General features: G+C 40.0%; 1 protein-coding gene across 3 annotated transcripts in view; it reads right to left on the reverse strand.

The window, feature by feature from the left end:
* Positions 1 to 3,760: 3,760 nt before the first annotated feature.
* Positions 3,761 to 26,606, reverse strand: part of Atp6v1h (ATPase H+ transporting V1 subunit H) — a 103,796-nt gene continuing 80,950 nt past the window's right edge. For all 3 annotated transcript variants that reach the window (XM_036178233.1, XM_036178236.1, XM_036178235.1), the window contains one exon: positions 3,761 to 4,080. In XM_036178233.1, coding sequence (XP_036034126.1) covers positions 4,020 to 4,080 — 61 coding nt within the window. In that variant the 3' untranslated portion in view covers positions 3,761 to 4,019. The remainder of the gene's footprint in view (positions 4,081 to 26,606) is intronic.

Consider the following 26,606-nt stretch of genomic DNA (forward strand, 5'->3'; position numbering starts at 1 on the left):
CCAACCATGCTTGTTAAAAGGAAATGCAAAATCTCTGTATGTCAGAACAGCTACCTGATTATGGGACGGAAGAAAAATGAAAATTAAGAGACTATTTTATTGCTATTAATCTCATGATCCTTTGGTTTTATTTTGACTCTTTAAAACTTTTCTTAAGGTATGAATTATATATCAAAATTTGTAAGATTAACATACATATATATTTTAAACTTTTTTCTTATTAATGGTCATATAGAGTACTAACTCATTCTGGAGAAAAGCCTTTATCTAGCTAGTTTCCTGTACATGACTTCAGGTTTGAGTCTCTACCAGTTTTCTGTAGCAAACCATGACCATACCCAACAGTGACTTTGAAGTCTCCAAAAAGATGGGGACACAATGACAGGCAGGCCTATGATAATGTCACCAAGCTGACAAACACCCCCCAAAGATTGGCTTTGGACTACAAACTGCTCAGAACAATTTCAAGATGCTAGCTGAGATGATACAGACTCAGACTACTCTAGACAGGACTTCAGTCAAGCCCTATACTCACATTATGCAGAAACTGGACAACAATAATACAGCTACATTTCCCAGGACTTGACCCAAAATTTTTCTTTTCAGGATACCCCAAAGATGCTTTCACCCCCATACAGCAGAAAGTAATTAAGAACATGAAGCCCACATTCCCAAGAGGTGGGGTGGATGGCTTTTGACCTTTCAGTGGGTAATGGATACTTGTCATTGTCTAGGATGGTCGGTTACAAGTTGTTAATTGATAATGGTCAGGAAAAAAGCTAAACAACGGAGATTAAATTCAGGGTTCTTGTTTGAAAAAAAAAAAAGGGATATAAATAAGAGGTAGATTATTGAATCTGAAAAAAAAAGGATATTGAAATGATAGGACAAAAGGGTAGATTATTTAATTTACTCTGAAAAGAAGAGAGTATGGATATGATAAGATAAAAAGGTAGATTACTGTCGGGTGATGGTGGCGCACGCCTCTAATCCCAGAATTTGGGAGGCAGAGCCAGGTGGATCTCTGAGAGTTCAAGGCCAGCCTGGGCTACAGAGGGAGATCCAGGAAAGGTGCAAAGCTACATAGAGAAACCCTGTCTCAAAAAACAAAAAACAAAACAAACAAACAAAAAAAGGTAGATACTGAATCTACTTTTAGAAAGCAACTACTAGTTTTAAACCTTTTACATTGGAGTCGATTTTTATATATTGTATATAAATTGTATATTGTAAATAAATATATTGATACAAATTTGAGATTGATTTTATTAGAAAATACTGTACACATATTTCTAATCTTGTCCAAGGTATTGTACCTATACTGTTCATTTAACAATGTAATGCAAATTTGTAGTCCTTGAAAGTTAGTATTACCAACTAATTAGGATATAAGGAAATGCAGGTTAGTAGTTAGTCACCTATTACTATCAGACTTGTAGTCAGGTTAGGTATGTTTTCAAGGTCAAAAAGATATATATATATATATTAGATAGGTCATCTTCAAACACTTCAGAAATCTATAGAATATGCCATTTAAGATGTTTTAATAACATTCTTTTTTTTAATAAAATGAGATACTGTCTGCTCCTGGTAGCACCAATCTACTTGAGAGAAGATGATGGGCATTGAGGAAACTCCTTGTGGAGTTTAGTTTCTTTGTGGTAAAAGCCACTGGGCAAGAAAATGTCCTTACCTTGACTGCTGACAGTACGCTGTCCAAAATGGACAAACAGGACACAAAAGAAAGGACTGCTGAATTTTACCAAGACAAAGTAGGACAACCCTTCAGAAAATCCTGTTTCCCAAAAAGTCTGTCAGATATGCTAAACCTATAGGCCTCTGCACCAACACTGCAGACGAACTTCGGGTGACTGTCCAGGCAGCCTTAAGTCCCTGTCATCAGGTAGCATTACATCCTACTGGAATCTTTGATGGAGTTGAAGACTAGAAAGTTATAGTCTTCTCTAGCTACAATAAAAGATAAATTAGATACAATACTTTAGACTCACCAAGTTAAGATAGATAATAAAATATTTTCTCTAATTTTGTCAAATGCAAATGGATTGGATATTGTTACTGTAACTTAGTAACTGGGTGTTTTTTACTATATTAAGGTTAAAACCTTATTTTTAATTAAATAAAAAAGGGGAAATGATGTGGGATAATGCTCTTGTACACTGTAAAGATTTGTCACTCAAACTGGTTTAATAAAATGCTGACTGGCCAGTAGGAAGTAAAGGCAAGGCGATCAAACCAAGAATGCTACTAGGAAGAGGAAGGGTAGCTTCAGAAGTCTCTAGCCACCCACAAAGCATGATGAGAATGCCAAACTGAGAAAAGGTACCAAGTCATGTGACTAAACATAGATAAGAATTTTGGGTTAAGTGTAAGAGCTAGTCAGTAATAAGCCTGAGCTAATTGCCAAGCAGTTATAATTAATAAAAGCTTCTGTGTGGTAATTTGGAAGAAGCTGCTGGGTACTGGAAAGTTGTTGGTGAAACAGAAACTTCTGCCTATACTACTCTGCTATACTCATAGATCAATGCCTTTATTCAGCCATCATCAGAGAAGCTGCCTCCTGCAGTAAGAACAAATACAGCTAGAGATTACACGTACACACACACACACACACACACACACACACAAAGACACGTTGGAACACTCATCCCTAAATGGGGTGCCCATCAAATCTATTCCCTAAGAGTTCAGAGAACCCCAAGGGAGAGGAGGCAGAAAGTGTGTAAGGGCCAGAGGTGAGGGAGGACACCAGAGCATGGCCCTCTGAATCAACTAAGCACAAATCACATGAGCTCACAGAGACTGAAGCAGCAAGCACAGGGCTTGTATGACTGCACCACACCTTTTGTGTATATATTATAGCTTTCAGCTTAGTGCTTTTATGGGACTCCTGAGTATGTGAAAGAGTGGGTCTCTGAGTCTTGTGCTTCCTTTTAAGTTCTATTCTGTCTTTTGGTTTACCTTGTCCAACTTCAATGTGATGGCTTTTATCTTATATTTTAGCTTGTTAAAAAAAAAAAAAAACATCTCTTTGTAGTCTAAAAGAAATAAAATATACAAAGTCTAACAAAAATTCAGGGTTTTAAAATGTTTCTAATTACTAGTCATTCAATGTGTAACAGACTGCATATACATGATAATCCTGTAAAATCACAATGGAGCTAAAATGTCCTATACAACGTGATGTTATAGCTGTCTTGATACTACAGCACATAGCCTTGATCACTCACCTATGATGCCCCAATAACAAGAGTGAAATGCTGACTCACAGTAGTGTAAAATGCAACACAATTATGTACAGTACACAAAACTGATAGTGGTAACACACAACCACAGTATCTATTTATTTGCTATTTTTATCACTATATTAAAGTGTGCTCCTTCTACTTACCTCCACCTTTTACTATCTTCATTGCATCAAGAAGCCAAATCAAGGGACTGATTTTGACCATGCAAGCTTATGTACCTGTACTCTGTGATGTTTGCACAATGACTAACTTACCTATAAATGTACTTCAGGACATACATTTTATTGAGTGATGTAATGTCATATAGGTGTAGAGAATGAGTGAATGAGAGAGAGAGAAAGAGAGAGAGGTATAAAAGAGAGAGATCAGTGGTCATTTCAAAGCATTTACTTCCCATCATTACTTGGGAATAATAATTCTCCTAATTTTTATTTGAAATTGTGTAATAAGACTTTTATTCAAAGTCCACATAATAACCAAAATGAAAGAACATGTTTGGAGTGAGAATCCTTTAATCTTTATTTCCAGAGAACAATAAATACAGAAACTGTAGGCAATGTAAGTAACAGTAATATTTCCCTACATAACAATTTAACAAGCAAATACCTTTATTCACCCAGGAATTACCACTGAGAAAAGCTATACAAGAAAAAAAAATTACCATTAAATTAAAAACTATTCATTTTTGATCTAAGGACTGAGGTTCTCACTCCAGTGGTCCATCAGAGGTGCAGAAAAGTTGAAGAGCTCAGCTCAGCTCCGGGCAGCAGCAGTCTGAGGCTGCTCTGACTGGAGCTGTTTGCCAAGGTATTCCCTAGAAAACAAGAACATTGTAGTATGGCAAATTAGGACTTCAATACAGAGAATCGCTGTAAGACTCAAAACTTATTAACAAAATAACCCCTGGAACCTATACTTCTCCAGCTTTCAAAAGCTTCTGTGCTGCAGGAATGCTACCTATTTCTACATACAAACAAGTTATGGCCAACACAGATGGTAGTTTACAAAATGTCAGGAAGAGTTGACTTCACTGCTTATATGAAGAGATTGCTACTACATTTGCAATCTGAGTTTAGCAACTAACCTAATTCCAAGGGAAAAACAAATTTCCTAGTGTTAAAAACATGCACATGTATAACCTAGAGTGGACACACGGACAATGAAAATAAACCCTTGACAGTAACATCAAAAGTCAGAGCTCTAATAGGAGTACACTCAACTATGCATTGCTACAGCCTTAAACCTACATAAAGACCACAGTATTGAATCCACAGCTATCACAGCAGCTAAGGAGAAGTTTTCTCATTCTACAGATGAGGCAAGTGACTTAGAATGATGGTCTCCAAACCGTTTAGATACTTTAAGAAATAAACTGACAGTTGGTCATTGGAGGTAAAAGCCTCCAATCAATCACAGCACTTAGTAGGCTGACACAGAAAGATTGTGAGTTCAAAACCAGCTTGAGCTACGTAAGTCATTTTTAGGTTATATGTGAGAAAAGAAATTGAACATGTACCTACAATATATGTATTTTCAGCTTAAAATCACACATAGAAACCACTGAGAGTGTGGAGGGCTATTCTTTACTCCCCCAAAAAAATTGCCTCCAACTTTTTTTTTAACAATCAACTAATAAGGAAAAGAAACTATTTTAAATGATCCCTAAATTTTTATTTCCTCCAGTAAAAAAGAAAAAAAGCCTCAGTTTGGGATCACGAGATGGTTTTATACTTGAGTTTCCTCCTACCACAATTGTGAGACTAGAGGGCACATCTTTCTGCAAGAACTAAGGCAGACACAGTATGGGACACATGGCCCAGCAAGGCATTCCAGGGTCAGGGTCAGAGACATCCTCCCCACCTCCTACTGCCTCAACTGGTCATTCAATCACTTCTTTCATGAGCACCACCAGGAAACAATCTTTGGGTGCCATATAAAAGTGCTTTAGGGTTGGGGATTTAGCTCAGTGGTAGAACGCTTGCCTAGCAAGCGCAAGACCCTGGGTTCGGTCCTCAGCTCTGGCAAAAAAGGAAAAAAAAAAGGGGGGGGGGCTTTGTTGTAGTTTCTTCCCCTTACTTGAGTGTTCTTAAAACTGACTCATTGATTTGGGGCGCTAAAAGCATGTATTATTCTTATGGTCAAAGAACTCTGATATAATGTTTACAATTGTGAAGGCCTAGACTTAACTTTACAGGCTCAGGAATATGCCATGATAACTTGAACGGATACAGAGCAGTATCCTCCTGCAGACATCCTGTCTGCTGTTTATACAGGAAAGGAAAGCCTAGCAGGATGTTGTCTGTGGTTTATGGCCCTTGGAGATATCTAGATAATCATGATGAGCAGTCCAGATAATCCTGTTCAGCAGGTTGTGGTTCCCTGCCAAAAGCCTAGACCAATAGTTTCAAAAAAAATCACCTTGCCCCTTCTACCCAATGCCAAGTTGCCAATTCCCAGCTTGTGTTTTTTCCCTATAAAAACTCTCTACACCTGGGCTCATGGCTGTTGCCACATTTCCTTCCATCTGCCATGTGGAGGCCAGGGTTGAACCTGAATAAAAGGACCCTTATGTGCTTGCATCGGAAACCAGTTCCTTGGTGGTCTCTGGGCGTTTTGCAATTGCAAAATGAGTACAACACAATGAAATTATTATTTCCAACAAAAAGTAATGTCTAATGTACATGAAGGCAGAGTCACAGGCATGACTTTGAAAGAGTTGTGTCAAGGTCTTCACAATCACAAGTGTCATTGCAATCTAGATGACCCTATAATAATGTCCACCCAGGTCAGAGGGAAAGTACATCCTCTGACAGCCCAGTGGGGTCTACTGTAAATGGCACACACAAGTAACAATGTTATAACTGTTGCAAGCCACAGGAAAATGTAATGGAATTCAGCTTTTATGACAAAAGCTATCACTTGGAAAGGTCAAGGGCTTTTCCGAAGGTCAAGCCATGGCTTAAAAAGTCTTGGTGATATTTTGGCTTTTGTAATATATACATATATTAGCTGGTTCCTGCGATGATTTTCTTGTATGCTTCCAAGAACTTCTAACAGTGTATTTATCTGATATACTTCTCATGCATCCTAGGCCAAAACAGCAAACAGACCAAATTCTGTCTCCTGAATTAAGATAGACACCCTTAGGTTTGTATCTCCTAGGCATAGCTTCATTTCTTGTGCAAACAAAGGTCAGACCCTCCTTCTTCTCACAACCCAAATGTCATTCCAGAGAAATTGACTCAGAACAGAAGGGCATTCTAAATACCAGGTGCAGTGAAGTATTGAGGCAGGTTTTCTAGCTTCTAGCAGTTACCTGCCCTGCCAGTATATGGCAGCATAGGAAAATAGAGGCAGTTTTATTTTAGCGATGTATAGCCTCTTTTACCTAACCACCTTTAAGATTGTAATTTGAGCACATTTATGATAGACTTGTAACATTTCACCTAACCACTTCTAAGAATGTATTCTGAGCACATAAATTCCTTTTCTGATTTATTCCAGGCCTTTTCTGACCCCACCTCCTCTATCCACTACCCTTTTGGGTTGCAAATGAAGCTGGCATGGCTCTGGTAGGGAGCTTGGAAGCTTTGCTTTGTATTGTAAGGGTCAGGCTGCTGGTAGGAGGAGGAAGGGGAAGGAAGCAGGATGGAGATTAACAAGGATGAAGATGAGGACAGAGACAGAAAAGAGTTGGAGTTATGAGAAGACAAGAAGATACAAAGAGGAGCTAAATATGAGAATAGAATTGAAGTTGTGTCGATAGAATTTAATCTGAGAGGAATAAAGGACATGGATGAAAGAACCCAGTGCACTTAATTTTCCTACAGAATACCTCCACCATTAGTAGTGTCTCTTCTGAGCCCGTGGGAAGGAAATTAAAGAGGCTGGCCCTCAATAATTTCTGAAACGTAACAGGTATAAACAGTCTTTCATTTATTTGCACAGAGGTTTTCTCTGGTTGATACAGAATACCTTTTTCTGGTTCTATATTGTGGCTGTTGTATCACTTCAGGAGTGGCACCTTTCTGAGCAACACTGGTGGTGCAGTAATTCTCAAGTGACCTTCTGTCTGCTTTTGCTCTCTTTAGTGGTGGAAACTCAGCTACTGATATGATATGAAAGAAGTGAGCTGCAGCAGTAGAAGTAGTTGCAATATTCTGTAAAGTAGCAAGGTAGTGGCCCACAAGTGGCAGAAACAACTAAGAAAAGTAGAAGTAAAAAGGCAGCAAGAGAGGGTTGAGAATTGAAGCTAAAGAACAGAAGGCTGTTAGGAGTGAAGGATAAGAAACTAAAGGCCCTGGCTGTTGGCAGAGTTCTAGAGACTGCAAGGCCATAAAGGTCAAGGATACAGGACACTTGCAGCCTAGAAGCTCTAACACTAGTCACTGTCAGGGGCTAGGGATTCCCACTTCCTTGGCTGCACAAGAGTTTAACACTACCATGGGGCTAAAGGTCCCACATGATAGAGATTACATGTCCACACAGTTGGGCTTGCCCAGCGGACCGCCTAACTATTTCCGGTGTAGAATAGCCGTCTCCGTGTCAGACATCTCGCGGGACCGGGACTCTGTGGCCTTACGTGGTTGCGTAAAGCGCGCGCGCAGCCATGTAATCTACACGCATGCGTGGAGTACCCACAGGAGTCCCTGTACGCATGCGCGGCCCAACCTTTAAAAAGCCGGTGACATCTTGCATGAGCCCTCCTTATCTCCTCACCCACGTGTGTTTCACACAGGCCTGTCACCTCTATCCTCTTTAATAAAACTCTTCTGTGGTTTTGTCGTGTTCGGGACATGTTCCTAGCACCGCTTAAATACTAACACCACAGCCCAATTCAAAGCTGCAACATGAGGTATCATGTGCTGCTGCTTACAGCTCTGTGGTTGCCACCAACTGCTGCCAGAAACCAAGGGTGACAAATGCTTCTCCTCACCTGCCCCCAATTCCCATTAGGAGAGTAAAGGACCCCAGCCTGTAACAAAGTAAGAGAATACTAAGGTATAGCAAAGGTGAATTGTTCTGACAAGCTCACACAAAGCTTCCTCTTTGCTCCTTTCCTGTGCCCATTTGTTATCAAGCACAGACCATGGATGAAAAAGCCATTCTGTTCCTATTTCTCTCACTTGTTCATACATGTAAGCTGCCTAAGAATCACCTAGTTCATGACTTGGGAGTCTGACACAGATACAGACTCCCTGAGAAGTGTAGTGTATACATTTAATCCCAGTACATGAGAAGCAGACACGGGCAGATCGCTAAGAGTTTGAAGCAAACATTGTCTGCATAGAGATGCCACCAAAAGCTAGATAGTGAAACCCTTTCTCAAAAGAAAAGAAATCAATCGATCAATGCTTCCTCTTCTGTCTGCTGAGCTTTTGTTTTTCAGGATTTGAGGAAAGATTAGAATGTATACAGATCTAAAGGCCTTGGGAGGATCTTCTGAGTCTCCTGAGCCATATCCCTTACCCCCACCCTGATGTCATGAGGGCCACCTGCAGGTATTCGTAGCTAGTCTAATTCAAGAAATCAAGGGCCATGTCCAACCCAGAGGAAACAAACACAACACAACAAATGCTCCATAAGACTACAACAGACTGGAAACTGGAACGATAAACTAGAAACTCTTCTTTTGTCCCTACAAGGCTGTGATTAGAGATGGTGAGATGAGCTACTGGGGTTATACTTTTGGGACTTCAAGAGCCCAGGTCATATGAACCTTCACAACAGAAATGCCTTCTGTGAGAATTCTGCCCTCACTTCAGCTACATGACCAGTTCACACATGCGCAGTTCAGGAGTTAAGCAAAGGGTCTTATATCTTACTTACATCATCAGTGTGTGCTGGCAACTACGTGCACACGGCGTGGTCATGCAGTCATCACATGTGTGATGTTAGCTCCCTAAGCCCACTTCACCAGGAGCCCTTAAAATGCCGGATGCAGACCCCACCCTCTCTCTCTCCCCTACCCCACTATCTTTCCCTCTGCTCTCTGAACTGCTTCTTTCCCAGGCCTGGTTCTTCTCCCCCACCCCTCTTCCTCCTAATAAAGCTCTAAAACTAACACTGGGTTCTGTCGTGACCATGACCTTTCCACGTGGTAACCAATGCCACTTCACCTTCATTATGTCATAATTAAATGTCATACCTTCACAGTATAATTAGTTGCTTAAATGAGTATTGTTTAAAAAAAAAAAAAAAAAAAAAAAAACAACCTTGAAATGCTATGACAGTTTTTTAAATGGATTCTAAATTTTCAAATATTTTTATTTTTTGAGAACTTCATACAATGTATTTTGAAGATATTCACCCCCACTCCTCCCTAACCCAATTCTATCTCCCCACTCCCCCAACTTCCTGTTCTCTCTTCATCAATAACCCATTGGGTCCAAGATGTGCTGCCAATATACTTCCAGGTTGGGGGCCATCTGACCAGATAAGGTGGTTGAGAGGTCCCAAAACATCTTGAACACACAGCTGCCATAACAGGCTCAGGGGCCTAGACACAGCTTCTGTGACAGGCTTACTGGCAGGCAACACCCAGATCCAGGAAAAGCCTTAAGCTAATACCACTCAGGGATCCACTCAAGGATGGGGAAGTACCTAATATCCCAAACATTCCAACCATCAGATAAGGTTACCAGATGTCCTTGAGTCTAACACACACCTGTTTTGTTTTATAGATACTCCCTAGACAATTGTCAGCCAATCAGGATCCTGAACCCTGGAAATCCCCTTACCCCAACCTCTGCAATGATAAAAAAACACTACCCTGCCTCGGCTCAGGGCTTTCTATTCTTACTGCTGCATTGGACAGAGACCCCAAACCTGGAGCTTGAAAATAAAGGCTCTTTATTTTTACATATGGGATTCGGTCTCTGTGGTGGTCTTTTGGGGGTCTCCACGATCTGGGCATAACAGTTTCTCAGCTGGAGTAGAGGTTCAAGGGTCAGGAAGAGTCCCCAACCCAACCCAACCCACCCTGCCCTGATGTCATATGCTACAATGTTGACTAGCAAGAAACACTATCTTCTGAAGATAACAGGACTTCTGTATTTATGCATTCATAGCAGCTGTAGCTGCCTACACAAGAAAATTTTTAAATATAATTTTCAATTATAAGCATGTGTATCCAACATAGGTGCTGGAAACTAAGCTTGAGTGCTCTTTGAGAGCAGCATATATTCTTAACTGCTCAGCCATCTCTCTAGCCCTACTATGACAGTTTTGAGCACACTAATTTCACTGCCATAATTTGAAACACACGGTAACCTCAACTATACAATTTAATTCCAGGGAAATCAAATTTTCCATATAACTGAGCCGTAATTATGTACTTTTCACCATTTACCTATCCTGTTTGGGGAATGAAGTTGAAATAAATGTTAATAAAATGTTCTCTGCATGTATGAAAGGAAATTTATCTTCAATTTATCTTAAAGATGACAGTCTTTATAGTTTGTTGTAATGTGGGTATTTCTAGCAAAAAAAGTAATTTAAAATGTTTTATGTAGTCTTTTTATTGCTAAATTGCTATAATTTAATCATAAATTGAGTGATTTCTCATGTTTTTATAATGACCTTTTTTGTGTCTTTAGACAGAGCATTATAACCTTGGCTGTCCTCAAATTTGCTATGTAGACAAGGCTAACATCAAACACAGAGATCTCCCTATTTCTGCCCCCTGCTCCTACCCAGCATCCAGTGCTAGTATTAAAAGAATGTACACTATAATGATTATTTTTTATGTGTATGTGTGTTTTGCCTGCACACCACAAGTCCATATACCATGTGTGCCTGGTGCCTGTGGAGACCAGAAGAGGGTGTTGGATTCCCTGGAACCTAAGTTATAGATGTTTGTGAGCCACCATGTGGGTGTGGGAATCAAACCCAGGTTCTCTAGAAGAGCAGCCAGTGCTCTAAACTGCTGAGCTATCTCTCCAGGAATTATAATGATTTTAGATACTAAACACAAGGCAAATTTTTAGGACTATTTAAATTCAAAAAGTGAATATGGTGTGAGAAAGAAGTAAGGCATGTGAGAAAGACATTAAGATCCATCTTGTTTAAGTCAGGGTTCTTACGCCAGGAATAGTTGTGCTCATAGAAACTGAACCAACAACCAGGGAGCCTGCAAGGCACTAACCTACTAGGCCCTCTGTGTATGTGTTACAGTTGTGTAGTTTGGTCTTCTAATGGGATTCCTAACAGTGGGAACAGGGGAAGGAAGGTAACTGTGGTCAGGATGTAAAATAAATAAATAAATTTAAAAGAAAAAAAAAAAAGAAAGAAAGAAAGGTCCCTACATTTATCAGCACAAAAACTCTACCTTTATACAGTAACTTTTTTTTTTGTTGTTTTGTTTTTTTTGTTTTTCGAGACAGGGTTTCTCTGTATAGCCCTAGGGTGTTCTGGAACTCACTCTGTAGCCCAGGCTGGCCTCAAACTCACACAGATCCACCTGCCTCTGCCTCCTGAGTGCTGGAATTAAAAGCGTGTGGCACCACCACCTGGCTACAGTAGCAATTTTTAAAGTATATATTTAGATTTTTGGTTTTGGGGGTTGTTGCTGTTGTTGTTGCTGTTGTTGTTTTAGTCTTTTGAGACAGGATTTCTTCGTGTATCCCCTGGCTGTCCTGGAACTCACTTTGTAGACCAGGCTGGTCTCAAACTCACAGAGATCTGCCTGCCTCTGCCTCCTGAGTGCTGGGACTAAAGACATGTGCCACCATGCTCAGCAATATTTTAAATCTAAAGTACTCAAAAAGAAAACGTTAATCTACAATGACAGTAAGTCAGCAATATTAAAGTAAATCCTTGCTGCAATTCTGACCACTTTCCCCACAACACCAGGGAAATTTCAAGACACTATATAAGGAACAGATGTGTATTAATACATTTTTCTGAAAATACTTCTTGTATTCAAGAAAATAAACTTTTTCCAGACCTTGCCATCTAGTTAAAAATATGCCTTGAGATCATTTAAGACTATATACTTAAACTCTGCTAACCTACTGTGTACTGAGCTTGTTTAAGTTTAACCTGCCTATAAAAGAACAGTTTAACTAACCAAACTATTCCTTGAATTTCTCACATAATCAGTTTTTACAACCTAAGCTAAACCTTAAGTTATGCATTTTTCCATACCTCTGACCCAGAATAATATATGTGTGTATATACATGTTGTGGTGATCATTTGATGAAATCAGCCAACAGTCTGAAAGTCACCTTATACAACAAATATCCCATAAACGTTGGAAGCAACATGTGGCTATATGTTGACAGTACCTTTTTACAGTTTTAAATGCTATTCTGGGTCTGGTGGGTCAAATAACTTCTTCCCTGGTAAAACTCTGTTAAAATTTTCTGCAAAGAATCAATCTCTTGTTCCTTTCCCATATTGTGATTTTTGTGCTGTTCAAAAACCCTTTGACAGACACAACAGACTTCGGACATATACACAGAAACACACATATCAGAATCAGGTACAAATTCATACATCAGACATAGACACAACTCACAGGCAGCAGGGACAAATGGATCAGACATAGACAACAGACTACAGACATACAAGACACAGGGAGGGAACCACAGAATTCAAACTTGGGTTCACTGTTGGCCAAATTAATCCAGGAGGAAGTAGCTTTGTTTTCAGACCTTATTGTGTTATTGATGAACCAGAGGCAAAAACAAGTTAAAATAGTCTACCATCAGCAAATAACTTTTGCATAAAGGATACTGTAAAGCACAAAAGAGCAAACTGTAAGAGAAGTATAGAAACATTACCTCAAAGATACTTTCAGTGACAAAAAGATGTTTCTTTAAAATGCATTATAATAAAAAACACAAATAATTTCAGGTACTTGGGGGAATTAAAAGCAGGTCTTAAAGTTGCCAAGTTAAAAATCACTCCTTCTAGGCCTGAGGATAAAGCTTAGTGGTGAGGTGCTTGCCTGGCATGCTGGAGGCTTCAGAATCCATTCCCAGTGATGAATAAATGATTTACATAAAATTCACTATGTGTACATTTTATGGAATGGATTTTTAGAATAGGTTTGGTTATCATTTTAAAAAGATACTTTACCTATGTTTAATAAAGCTGCATAGTTTTTAGAACTCTACAGTTAAATGACATAACAAAGTGATTTAATGAACCAGAAATCACTCTTATGTTTGAAAAAGCCAAGATGCCCTCAAAGTAAATATTATTAATTTAATCTGCAAACTTTGAAGACTAGGCTTACAGCTATATTTACCTGATTAATGTACTCACAATTCATATCCTGCTTTACTTCTACAAAGATCCCTTAGCTGAAGGGAGTCCTCAATAGCTCAGATTTCCCTAGAAGTCATTTGTTTACCACAGAAAAGGCCAAGTTATTTTCTCTTTCGGAGGTGACAGAATCATTAACCTAAAGCTAAAGTCACTCTAGGAAATAGAGATGGAGGGAAGTAACTCTTTCTATCAACAGAGAGCCATGAGCAGCAAGCAGTGATTAAAAGGAGGAAAAAGAAGAGAAGGCAAGGCAATCAACCTACTGGGGCTGATCCATGATTCTTCTTACTTCTCAGGCCTTGGGAAAGCAGTTCTGATTACTGAGCAAGACCTGCACAGAGCCAACCTTCTGCACAAAAGTCAGGGTGGGGGAAAAGCAAATTGAGGAAGGGGACAAAATAACAACACAATGATGATAAAACCATTCAGAAATAGCAGTCATACTAGATGAAACCGAAATAAAAATGGCAGATTTGAGTAAGGGAATTGTAGTGGGTAGCCATCCCAGCATTGGCCTGGAAGTTCCAACCCCCATTAAGGCTTCTGTAATGGTCATGCCCACAAGGCCGGAGCTGAGGGAGGAAGCTGAAGACCCAGGATCGAGAGGAGGGCTCTCTCTTGGTTCTGGGACCCTGGACGCTGGAGGTAGACCGAGCAGAGTTCTCCAGAGAACACCGCCGGACTGCTCCATACCTTTGCCAGATCCTAAAACCTATCCCTTCATTTTTAAGTTACCCCACAAAATAAACCTCCCTTTTAACTACGAGGAGTGGCCTTAATAATTACACCAATAGGGAATGGAGATCCAGGGCGTAAACAATCAGAGGTGATGACATGAGAGAGGAGGCAGAAGTGGCCAACTCCACAGCCACACCACCTGCACAAAAATCACCTTATCTGGGAACACTTGGGTTAGGGTGGGTACAAGCAACCATACAGCCGCTAGTTCCAGGAATGCCTTACTAAAAAGTGACAGCACATCCAAAATTTGGGACACCTCCCACAGAGGTTTGCGGGTAACCCAGGCTTCTTGTCAATGAATGTGAGAAGGAAAGGGTGAGGATAAAGGATGTCCCAGGCAGATGTGTCTCATTAATGGTAATCTCGCTCTTCATGCCTGGAATAGGACTGCTATTCCATCCTCACAGTGACATAGACTATGGAATGCTCTGTATATCCATAAAGAGTTGTTGCTTACTACCCATTATTTGGTATCATTTCCAATCCCCAAATTGCAAGTTTGAACATAAAAAGTTAAAATATTTAGTTATGAAGAAAACAATATTCAGTGTTAACTGGACAGACCATATAACCAACCCCAATTTACAAATACATTTTAACAAATATGTATTTTCTAAAAATTACCCCAGATAGCAGATGTTTTATCTATTAAAACTGCAGGAAAGAAACTGCTCACTTACTGGTAGAGAATCTGGTTGCCCTTCCGGTGAAAGAATCCCATGTAGACTTTGCTGGTATGAATTACCTACCTTGAACTCTTTCATTTCTCCCATTCTAAATCACTTCTGCAACACTTAAACTTCTATCTTAAGACAGATAATATAACACAAGTATCCAGTATCTACCAGAAGAGCTCTCCTATCCCCTACCTCCATGAAGCTCTTAGACCCACAACACCTCCACCCCTCCCACCCCCACCCCTGCCACCACTCCCATTCATGTCTCCTCAGCTTTGTTTTAACACTGCTCACTTAAAAGTCCTTCTTCAAATAGACTATTTTTTTGTTTTTTTGGGGGGGGTCTCTAATACCATGTTACTATTTTTCTCAAAGTTCCTGTCGCTTCTCTTTAGAGTCCATCACTCTTCCAATGCTGGTTTGCCAACTTGGCACAAGCTAGATTTATCTGGGAAGAAGAACCTCAACTGAGAAAGTGTCTCCATCAGACTGACCTACACACAAGTCTTTAGGGGAATTTTCTTGATTAGTGACTGATATGGAAGGGCCCAGGCCACTGTGGGTGGTGCCTCCCCTAAGCAGGTAGTCCTGAATTGTGGAAGAAAGCAGCAAGCCACAGAGAACAAGCCAGTAAGCAGCATTCCTCCATGGCCTCTAGTTTAGTCCCTGCCTCCAGATTTCTACCCTGACCTCCCTTAGTCATGGAGATAAAATAAACCCTTTCCTCCCAAAGTTGCTTTTAGTCATGGAGTTTTACCACAGCAATAAAAAGCCTTACTAAAACAGATATTGGTATCAGAGTGGGGTACCACTATGACAGACCTGGCCATGTTGTTTGGGGAGAGGATTGTGGAAGGACAGGGAAACTCCAGGCCATTGTGTGTTCAGAGCTTAATGGGCTGTTGTGGGAACTTGGGATATAATGCTGAGCGCAGTGCAGATGATGGAAGCCTAGCTTGTCAAGTTTCAGGGGAAGTTTGAGAGTCTTGGGGCTGTTCAATATTTTAGAATAAGAATCTGTGGCTCTAGTCAGCTGGGGCTGAAGATTCAGCTGTGATTAACAAGAGACCACAACCAATAAACCTTTGTTTTGCTGGGACAAAAAAATATGGTTAATTAATGCTGAAGATCAGCTATAATTAATTAAGAAGATGCCAGTGCCGAGCGGTGGCAGAGCATGCCTTTAACCTCAGCACTTGGGAGGCAAAGGCAGGCAGACCTCTGTGAGTTTGAGGCCAGCCTGGTCTACAGAGCCAGTTCCAGCACAGGCAACGCTACACAGAGTGATCCTGTTGCAAAGGGGTTGGGGGGGAAGCCACCAGGACCAATGAGGCAAAAATCTTCTGAGAAGTGTTTCCTCAGAGTCAACACACATAAACTGTGGTCCAGAGGGGTCAACACTGCACTTTGTATTAGTAGCTAAACTTGCCTATGTGTAAGAGCCTCCTGGGTTTGAAGACATATAGAGGGGTTTTAGAGAGCAGCTGAAGCTCTGACACTAAGAGAAAGCCAGGAGAGGCCATTAGTGAAGGTACAGACTCCACTGAAGAAGAAGCCCCAGGACTAAAGAGGTCATGAAGCGAGGATGAGGATGGGTACCATATGGTAGAGTGAGAGTCCCTGAAGAGAACCCAGAAAAATCTACTGGTTCAAGTACAGCCCAGTTGCAGTGAAGACCCCAGGACTTTGGAGATAGCAGCATATGGATGACCACCAAGAACAGCAGCAGCTGAACAGTGGAATGGAGCTGGCCTGAGTCTATTAGACACATTATGTGTGCTATGTATGGCAGAGCCAGAGAGGTGCAGTTGTTCAAGCCCTTTGTCACCCAAGAAGACTGAGAGTCCCAGAGGTGTGGCGCTGAGCTTTTCTACTTTTGGACTTTGATTTTAGTCATGTGACTACATCTTGGAGTAAGAAAGTATGTAACTATTTCATATTTTACAGGAACCCACAGTTAAGAAACTTTGGATATTATGAGACCAAAGTTTAAGTGTTGCAATGTTTTAAAAGACTGTGGGACTTTTAAAGTTATTTATGTTTTGTACTGTGATATTAATGCTGATATGTGATCTTATGGATAAACAAGAAAGGTTAAGGTTGAATAGTGATGTGTTAGTGTTGAGTTGATAAGGGGTCAATTGTTCTGGATGGACTATCAACTCCAAGCTATAGTATCTGGAAAATGGAACCTCAATTGAAAAAAATGCTCCTTTCATATTAGCCTAGGTAAGCTTGTGGGACATTTTCTTGACTAATGACTGATGTATGAGGGCCCTGCCCACTGTAGATGGTGCATCCATAGGCAGATGGTCCTGGATTATATAAGAAAGCAGGTTAAGCACACTATAGGGAGCAAGCCAGTAGGCAGTGTTCCTTCATGGCTTCTGCTTCACATCCTGCTTCCAGGTTCCCACCCTGAGTTCCTTCTCTAACTTCCCTTCATGATGGACTACAATTAAGATGAAAAAAACAAAAAAACAAAAAACTATTTCAAGTTGGTTTAGTCCAGTCTTTATCACAGAATAGAAACCCTAACTAAGAAAAATACCTACCCTTCTATCTGCCCTGTAAATGTTTTTATTTTTCTCTAATAGTTATATTAACTTTCTGTAGATAAGTTTCACACGTTTCCTCATAGAAAACATGAGAGAAAGCATGGCCCTTTCCCTGCTATACAGTTAATCTTACCACCATCACGACTTCAGCTCTCACTTTACTAGTAGTTCCTGTCTGTATGCCTATCTCTGGGATTTCTCATTGAATATAAACCAAATTCAATATGATTCCAGAAATGGGCATTTCACTGATACTCGAATTCTATTCTTCATCCAAATTACTCCAGCAGTAATGAAAAATCTAACTCAGCATTGCCATCCTGGATTTGGCTCGTTCACATGATCCATTCAATAATCAAATCACTTTTTACTTCTCTAGCTACACACACACACACACACACACACACACACACACACACACACACACACACCCCAGCAGCTAGCATTCTTTCTTTTGTCTTTCTGTCGTCACCATTACTGTTCAATCAGGCACAATATGCTCATCTCTCGATCACTCCACCTGGTTTCCAATTTTGCCATATGTCAGGATTGGTGACAGTGGAGTATATACTTTCATATATGCATATTTCATAGCGTTCTTTTATGTAAAGTTCTCAGGAAAATGTTATTCTTAAAAGTGCCAAGAAAAGCTCCCTATCATGCCAGTCTTACCTCTTCCCAGCTTCCCTTCTGTTACATAGCAGTTTCCTCTGATTTGAAACACCCACTCTAGGAGGGAGGGGAAACTTATGAAAGCTGATGGTAAACAATTCACCTGTCTGGAAAAGCAGAAACTTTCAAGATTGAAGTCCTTCTCTACTTTTTAGGAAGTAAACAACTGCTGGAGGAGATTCTGAGCTGCCCACCCTCTTGAAGAAACTCTGGAACTTGTTCAGCTGCTTACAAGTTGTACAGAGAGCTGCAGGGATGCAGCTTTCACCAGTTATTCACATTCCAGTGGACTTTTGTTGATGCAAGTGATTCAGTCATCCCTGCTTCTGAAAAGCAGCCCCTCAGCTACAGCCCTCCTATAATCTCCCTGCTCTGGCTAGTTTTTGTCAGTTTAACACAAGCTAGTGCCATCTGAGGGAAGGGAGCCTCAGTTGGGAAAGTGTCTACATGAAATCAGGCTTCCATGAGGAACAGTGATGTGGAAGCTTAAGCCAAACAGACCCTCTCTCCTCTCCAAGTTGCTTTTGGTCATGGTATTTCATCATAGCATTAGAAACCCTAAGCAGCCCCAAAGAACCTGACTGGTTCACCAAGGTGGATGACCACTACTTGGTCTGTCACTGGTTCAATTTCTGGAGTAGACCTGCCTTGCAGGAGAGACACTGGAATGTCAGCTGGACTTTGTCTCCCCTCTCCCCAACTTCATAGCTCTGCACTTGCTTCCTGGTCCCCATAAGGTAAGTAACTTTCTTTACTGGGAACTGTGTTCTGACTTACAATAAGCTCCCAAATAGACATGGACTAAAGACCTCCAAAACTGTACATCAGAACAAGCCTTTCCTCCTTTAGGTTGCTTCAGGTGTTCTGTCACAGCAGGGAAAGTTGGCATACACAGATACCTTTTGATAGAACAATGTAGGTATTGGGCTAAATAAAATATATTAATTTCACTATTAATATTTGTTTGGGTGTGGTTTCTCAGAAGCTGTGAATCCCTCTGGTGGTTTGTACTGGTGGTCCAATTGCATTTCTTCTCTAATGCACTCAGTACAAGACATTTCTTCCTGTTTTGCTCCTTTCATGTCTACACTACACCAGACGCGGACTGTGAGTTGGCAGAAGGCAGGAAAACATGGAGACTCTGCTCAAGCAGCCTTTCCTTATGGTTTCTCCACTTCATATTTTAGCTGCTGCTTAAGGTTTTGCATAGACATACCTCTTCAGGAATTCTGTCCTATAAAGTGCAGTGCTGTCTTAACACCTAACACTGCAGAATAATTTCTATGCCTGTCAATTCTCTCCCAAGTCACTAAGGTCTCTCAGGGCAGAAATGTTTATCAACACTCTAGAGAACCCAGCTTCTTAAACTGTGGATGGAGTCATGTTGCACAATTGTGGGGGTCATGTTATGGAATGTGGAGGTCATGAATGCCCAAATATCAAAAGTGAACTCAAAACCAAAGGCATGAGGATGTGCCAGTGTTTCTAGCAGTGTAGCACAGGGCACTTTACTGCAGCCTGGTTCTGTACACAGAGCATCTCACTGTACTGCATCAGGCTGTCGCCAAGGAAATGCAAGGAACACCACAGCTCAAACTTGAGACTGCTTTACATTATGAACTGTGGGGTTTCACTGTACATAGAAAGTTTTCTGTTCTTAAAGAAACTTAACAGTTTAATTATGGAACACAAAGCCTTCCATTAATATTTTCCTATCACCATCTAACTATCAAATTAGTGAATCTTTGAATATTCTCTTGAGACAAAAGACACTAATAAGTAGAAGTGTTTAAGAAGCCCTGATCTAGAACAAAGCTTGATACAACACAACCAGACCAACATGTCTCCAAAGTCAGAAAAGCTACCTAGGGCAGTCTCAACTTTGTCTGTATAACTCCATCCACAGCTGAGGGAGACCAGAATACAGCCACATTGTTACAATGCTTGATTTTTACAATCTGCTAATTGGGTTGCTGACCTGAGTTTTACACAAATAAATAATAATTAAAATGAATTATAGCTTGTGATTAAAGCAGAATTTCCAACAGCCCCTGAAGTGCTGCTAAACATATACCTCTGCCATTTTGTGTATGCATTTATGGGATGTGGCAATCTCAGCACTGATGCTTATAAAATCAAAATATTTGTCAATTCTGAAAAATATTAAACAATCTCCATGTCCCATAGTACCAAATATTCAGCCAAGATTTAATCCTTTTTATGTAAAAATTTAAAAGCATATCCATCTCTTTGGCATACAAATGTTCCATCTTAAATGGTAAGACTGTATGCATACCAAAGAATTGTTTTAAAACAACCTTCTTTATGGCTTATAATCAGTAAACATTTGATTGTATATCTACTTCATAAGCTGCTTGAGCAAAACAGTGTCATCAGTAGGGAGTTTAAGAAGCTATGGTCTATAGACGGAAGCTGACACAACAATGTTCAATGCACTATTAGTTAACAATTCACAATTCTTTGTTAGTAGTTATGGTTCCACTTCCATTGTGAACAACTAGAATTTCCAGAGTAGGGGCTGAAAACCTTCTGGACAGAGCAGGTGCCCTCTTCAAACCCCTCCCCACACAGAGGCAGGTACAGACAATTTAAGTTTACAGTTTGTATCTTTAACATGATTACAAGTACAGAGGCACATGGACATTTCAGAAAACAGAAGAAGGAATTTGTGCCCAGTCCACTGCGCACTAGGAACCAACTTAGCTGATGATAGAGGGAACTTCCACATTCCCAAAATTACATAAAGCCGGTTTATTACTCACAGACAGGAAGAAGGAAAAACAGAAGCCTAGAATTTGCAAGGAACACCCCCAAGGTTCAGGAAGGCTGCCTCGGCAGTCTCAACTACCTGTCTTATTTGTACCACAGCTGAAGGAGCCAGGATATAGCCTCCTTCTATCTGATACTGACCAATGACCAGCCCAAGCTGGAAGCAACATGCAAATAGAGCCAATTCAATGTGAAAAGCTAAGCTAGAAAATAATGAAGACAGTGAGGCCTGTTAGTTTGCTCTGTAGGAACTAAGCAGGTCTGCAGTAGAAACGCCAGTCTACAACTATGAGTGGGACAGGGAAGCAGATGTGGGGCCATGACAGGTTGCTGGTAGCCTCGCCAGGAACCAGGCCTTAGTTTCGATTTACTGGAGCTGGCTGGAGCTGAGCAAGCAGTTCTTGGGAAACACACAACTCAGGGGCAAACAATCAGCAGGCCCCACAGCCTTCTGTTAGCTAAAGACAGCTTTCCATACCCTGCATCTGAAAAGACCCTAACCAATAGAGTCACCTACCAATCCTATAAAATTTTTTTTTTTTAAACCCACCAATCAGCCCCCAGACTAATCTCTCCTCCCTGGAATTTCCCTAAGTCTGTTTAAAAAGAGCCTTCGAGTTTCCCCCTCAGGTTCACCATTTGCCACTTTGTCGGATGGTTAGACCCCAACATGTTGGTAATAAATGCTCTTGCTGATTGCATACGTGACTGATGGGGCTTTTACGGGACTTCTCATGGACCCTAACAACCTACAGAAAGGAAGAAAGCTGATGGCTATGATGGGAGATATCTGTGGCCCACAGGGAAGAGGAAGCAGAAGCTGTTGCTTTGCTACATGCCAGCTTTCTAGTACCCTGTTAAGTGAGTGCCACGACTTCACCTAACACCTAAGCGATTCTATAAGCTACCTGACACCCTTATAATGTATTTCCTTATATTTAAGCTATTTTTCTAAATGTTTTCCTAACATTACTATTGGTCATGAACATGAACCTTTCCAAATAATTTATTATTTGTTTGTGCCAAAAACTTAAAGAAAGCAAAAACCTGTGGAGGGAGCTGAATGACAGAGCACTGGATTTCATCTTGAAAACTACTAAGCCAAACTAAGCCATCTACCCCAATGAACAACAAAAGGGGGGGGGGAGTAAATATATACAGTAATCTAAGTGCCTTACAATTTACTTAATTAAATTGTATTCTCATGGGAAAATAATCTCTAACTTCTGTTTAAAAGATTAATTAAGAGAACTTTTCTAATAGCTTTATAATGCCCAACACATGAATGGCCTGTAAAGATCACAGTTTTCAGAAAAATCATTAACTATAATAGGAAGTTGACATTCAGCCACATTTTTCTCAATGTAACTACCAGAAATGAACAAAACAAGAATTTTACCTTATTCTTATTCCTCCCTTCCTTCTAACATGGATACTCCATTTACTAGGCAGTAAAAAGGGAAGTAAGGTAAATTCTCCCTGGCTACAAATGTCAATTGTCTGGCCATTCTTGCTGCCTTCCCAGATGAGATTTTTCACTAAGCCATCACACTGTCTTGGGCTAGAATTCAGTTTCCTGTGTGCTGAACATAAACTGCTGACTCAAAAGGAACTGTATCAACAAAAACTAAAACCCCAATGGACATTTCCAACCTTTAAAGAAAAAATTCATCAGGTAAAAATAAAAATAAAAATAAATCATCGGATTCCAAAATAAATGAGCAAGAGCCCATTGCTGTCGAACTTAAAGCAGCTTCTAAAAGGGTACTTCCTCATTACAAGGGGACAAATCTAACAGATACCATTAACACATGACTAAAGTAAACATCTCCAGCAACAGGGCAAAGTAAGGCAGGAGCTTCTCCCTTCAAACCCCTCCAATGGGGTTCATGTCAAAAGGTCATAACCAGAATCTAGTAGAGAGAAAACATCAAAGAAGAATTCACATTGGGTGCCTTCAACAAAGTGGTTGCTCTCTAGTTTTTGCCTCAATATAAAGAACACCTAAGAACTTTGGATACAGCTCAGTTAGTGGAGGACTAGCCCAATACACATGAAGTCCTGGTTTCAATGCCAAAGGCTCCATAAATTAGGCCAAAGGTAATCCCAACATCTGGGTGTTAGAGACAGGAGGATCAGGAGTTCAAAGCCATCCTTATAATACAGTAAGATCAAGGCCAGCCTGGGATACATGAGACTCTGTCTCAAAACACAAAGAAAAAAGGAACAAAGGAAACCAAGTAAAAAACATGCCAACAAAATGCAATGTATAATTCTAGACTACATAAAAAATACTTGCCAGCACACAGCAGACAAGGGAATTTTTTTTTTTTATATAATCTGCATGTTACAGCACCATGTCACAGTATGAAAGAGAGTATTCCAACCTTAAGTGATATGGATGGCCGATCATACCGAAGTATGATCTTATTTGAGGTGTGCTACTTTCAAATACTTCCAGAAGAGAGAGGACACACAAATATAGTCAAATGGCTATAGCTGCTGAATCTAGATGAAAAGTACTTTAATTCACTGGATTATTCCTGCTAAAATTATCATTTCCAATTAAGAAGATAAGGTGCTGGGGGATGTCTTTCCACATTCTGTGAATATATGTTGTTCCCATTGGTTAATAAATAAGCTGCTTTGTTCTATGGCAAGGCAGCTTAGAGGCAGGCAAGAAAGGAGAGAGACAGGAAAGAAAAAGGCAGAGTCTGGAGAGACACCAGCCACCACCCCACTGAAGGAACAGTAAGATGCCAGCAGACTGGTAAAGCAACAGAGCATGTGGTGATACATAGATTAATAGTTATGGGTTGGGTTAAACTATGAGAGCTAGCCAGCAAGAAGCCTGCCACAAGCCATACAGTTTGTAAATAATATAAGCCTCTGTATGTTTACTTAGGTCCGAGCGGCTGTGGGACAGCAGGTGAGAGAGATTTGTCTGGGCTGTGGGGGCCAGGCGGGACCTGAGAAACTTCTGACTACAGCAAGATCTCATAAGGAAACCTCTTTCATACTTTCCTTGTCAATGTAATCAAGAGCATGGAAGCTCCACCTGGAGCTGAGAGCAGGCATGCTCAAGAATCTTGCTTCTTTCAAGAGCTCAATGAACTGTAGGACCTCAAGATTTGACATACCAAGCTCATCATGTCTAAAAGAGAAATCTCTCACTTATTTAAAAATGTCCTAAAAACAGACAGTGACATTCAGATGGCTGTAATTACATTTAATCTTTCTGACCTAAGACAATGTAAATGATGTCATATGTGGCCCTTAGTTGGGAGTCAGCTGCTCCCATCTCTGAGTCTTGCTATAGTGACACTCCTATGACTTCTCATGTACATCAGACTCACAGAGTGCCTCTGTCTGATATCTTCCCTATACTCATCTTCATCCCTCCCACTCATGCCCTAACCCACAGGACTTGGCCCAAGCACTGCCTCCTCCAGCAAGGTTCCAATGCTGTGACACCTGGACATCTGTCACAGCAGTCATTGCACTGTCTTGTGTGCCTTTTCATGTTCTACTGCATATTTCTCTGTATTTGCTGCATTATCTAACAAACAATCTTGCCCATGTCTAAACTAAAGAACCAATTAGAGGCAAAAGTAAATTATCCCTCAGTTCTCTAACTGAGAAAGGAATTGAATACAAGTGGACAGAATGGCTTGCAAATGAAACACTAAAATGCCAGTTCTTAAGGCATGGGATATTTAGCAAAGCAGGGCATGGGGGTCGGGGGAAGAACCCTCATTCAATAGCTGGTATTTCTGATAAGTACCTTCTCTTTAAGCCTACAGAAAAAGTGAGTAAGACTAGTGTGATTTCCAATGGCCCAAGCAGGAAATGCATGCAGCTGCCCTTTCCCTCCAAGTTTATTTTCTTTTTCCAGTTCTTGGTATGGAACCCAGGACCCTGTTCATGCTCAACAAGTGCTCTGCTCCTGCACTACATCCCTAACTCTGGTACAGCTTATACAATCTCGGTAATAGAAACTTATCTTTCATGAAAATCTCTGGCCCTTATCATAACACTTGCATAATTTTACTAAATTTATCTTTCCAAATATAAGAGAAAATATTAAACTATTTCAAATAAATAAATAAATAAATAGGGAAATTTTTGAGATACTAAAAAAGGATATTACATCATTGTATAATTTCTTTAAAATATAATTTTAAAAAATTAAATTAAATATTTACAACAAAAAGTACCTTCCTTGGCTCATTTGTACCTATTTTTAAGCCAATTCAGATTTTAAATGGTTGCAAAAAAGATCAATTCATTTCTGTTGTTTTATGTTATCTTTTAACCCCTCAAGATATAGTATCTGTGTGACATATGATAAGAAAATAGTTATAAATCTAAGTTTGCTATTTAGCTAATTTTAGTATATTCTTCAATTAAACATTATTTAAAGCATGCATGTATATACACATACAAAGTTCATGAATGAACAATGCCAAGTGACCACAGATATACTACTATACCCACGAAGGAGCAAACAGCATTGAAAAGCAAAACAAGTTTTTTTCTCTCTCCTTCTTCATACTAGACTTTTCTTATGTCTAAGTTTTAATGATTCTTCCAAACACAGATCCAAAATCTACTGGCTAAGAAGCTGATCTTAATCAAAATATGAGCCAGACCTTACTCCTTAGTTGCAAGAACTCATATGCATTCAAATTTGTGTTTAATTATAAAATGCAGAGGCTCCTATCCTTCAGAACTTTGTGTCTGTCACAATGCTCCCTATTTCTTTCTTTCATTATGTTTTCACAAAAACAAAACTAAGATGTGTTAATCAATTGTTACTTGTCATTAACAAGCTATAGAAACTAAAGAGTACAGCTTCAAGAAAATTTCTGACTAGCAAAGAAGAAATAATTTAACAAGATTTGATTGTAATAGAAACGACAATTACTTGTAAATGGTTAATTATTCACACAGCAGGACCTTGTACATGCTAGAAAAACACTCTCCTCTTGAACTACCTCCCTGGTCCTCACTTATTTTATTTCACTTTATTTTTTATTTGTGTTTGTATAAGAAAGTATGTGGTCTATTGTCATAATAAAGTCTAAGAATGGAGTCATGTGAGAATTCTGAGTGCTTGTGAGAAAACCATGAAAACAAGACAAGAAAACCTCAATTTCTTCAAAACACAGAATTGTTTGTGGAATGTGTTTTCATGCTCCTCCCAGGTAAAGCAGGTAGGAGTGAGTTTATTTTAGCTGTTGTTATTCATATACCTCTATGGGGGAAAAACAAACAAACATGTTTTTGTCACATATAGCTTGTCCTTGTGACAGAGCACCTTATTCATATGATTCTTCTTAACTTTCAAGAGTGTAAATTATTAGATTCTCTGAATAAAATTGGCTATTGTATGAAACTTCTACCGCCTCATTTTTAGAACCTGCTCTCCCAGGTTCATACCACCAGCTAGAGCAGCAAACGGTCTGTGTGTTTGTATGTCTACACATGTATGCAGGCACACATGCAAGTGGAGATGGAGGCTGAATGGCTGTCTTCCTCAGTCACTTCTCCACCTCAGTGTTTGAAACAGGATCTTTCACTGAAACTGGGAGTCACCAATGTGGTTAAGCTGACTGGCCAATAG

This window comes from Onychomys torridus, chromosome 2, assembly GCF_903995425.1.
Source record: "Onychomys torridus chromosome 2, mOncTor1.1, whole genome shotgun sequence".
NCBI classification, from domain to species: Eukaryota; Metazoa; Chordata; class Mammalia; order Rodentia; family Cricetidae; genus Onychomys; species Onychomys torridus.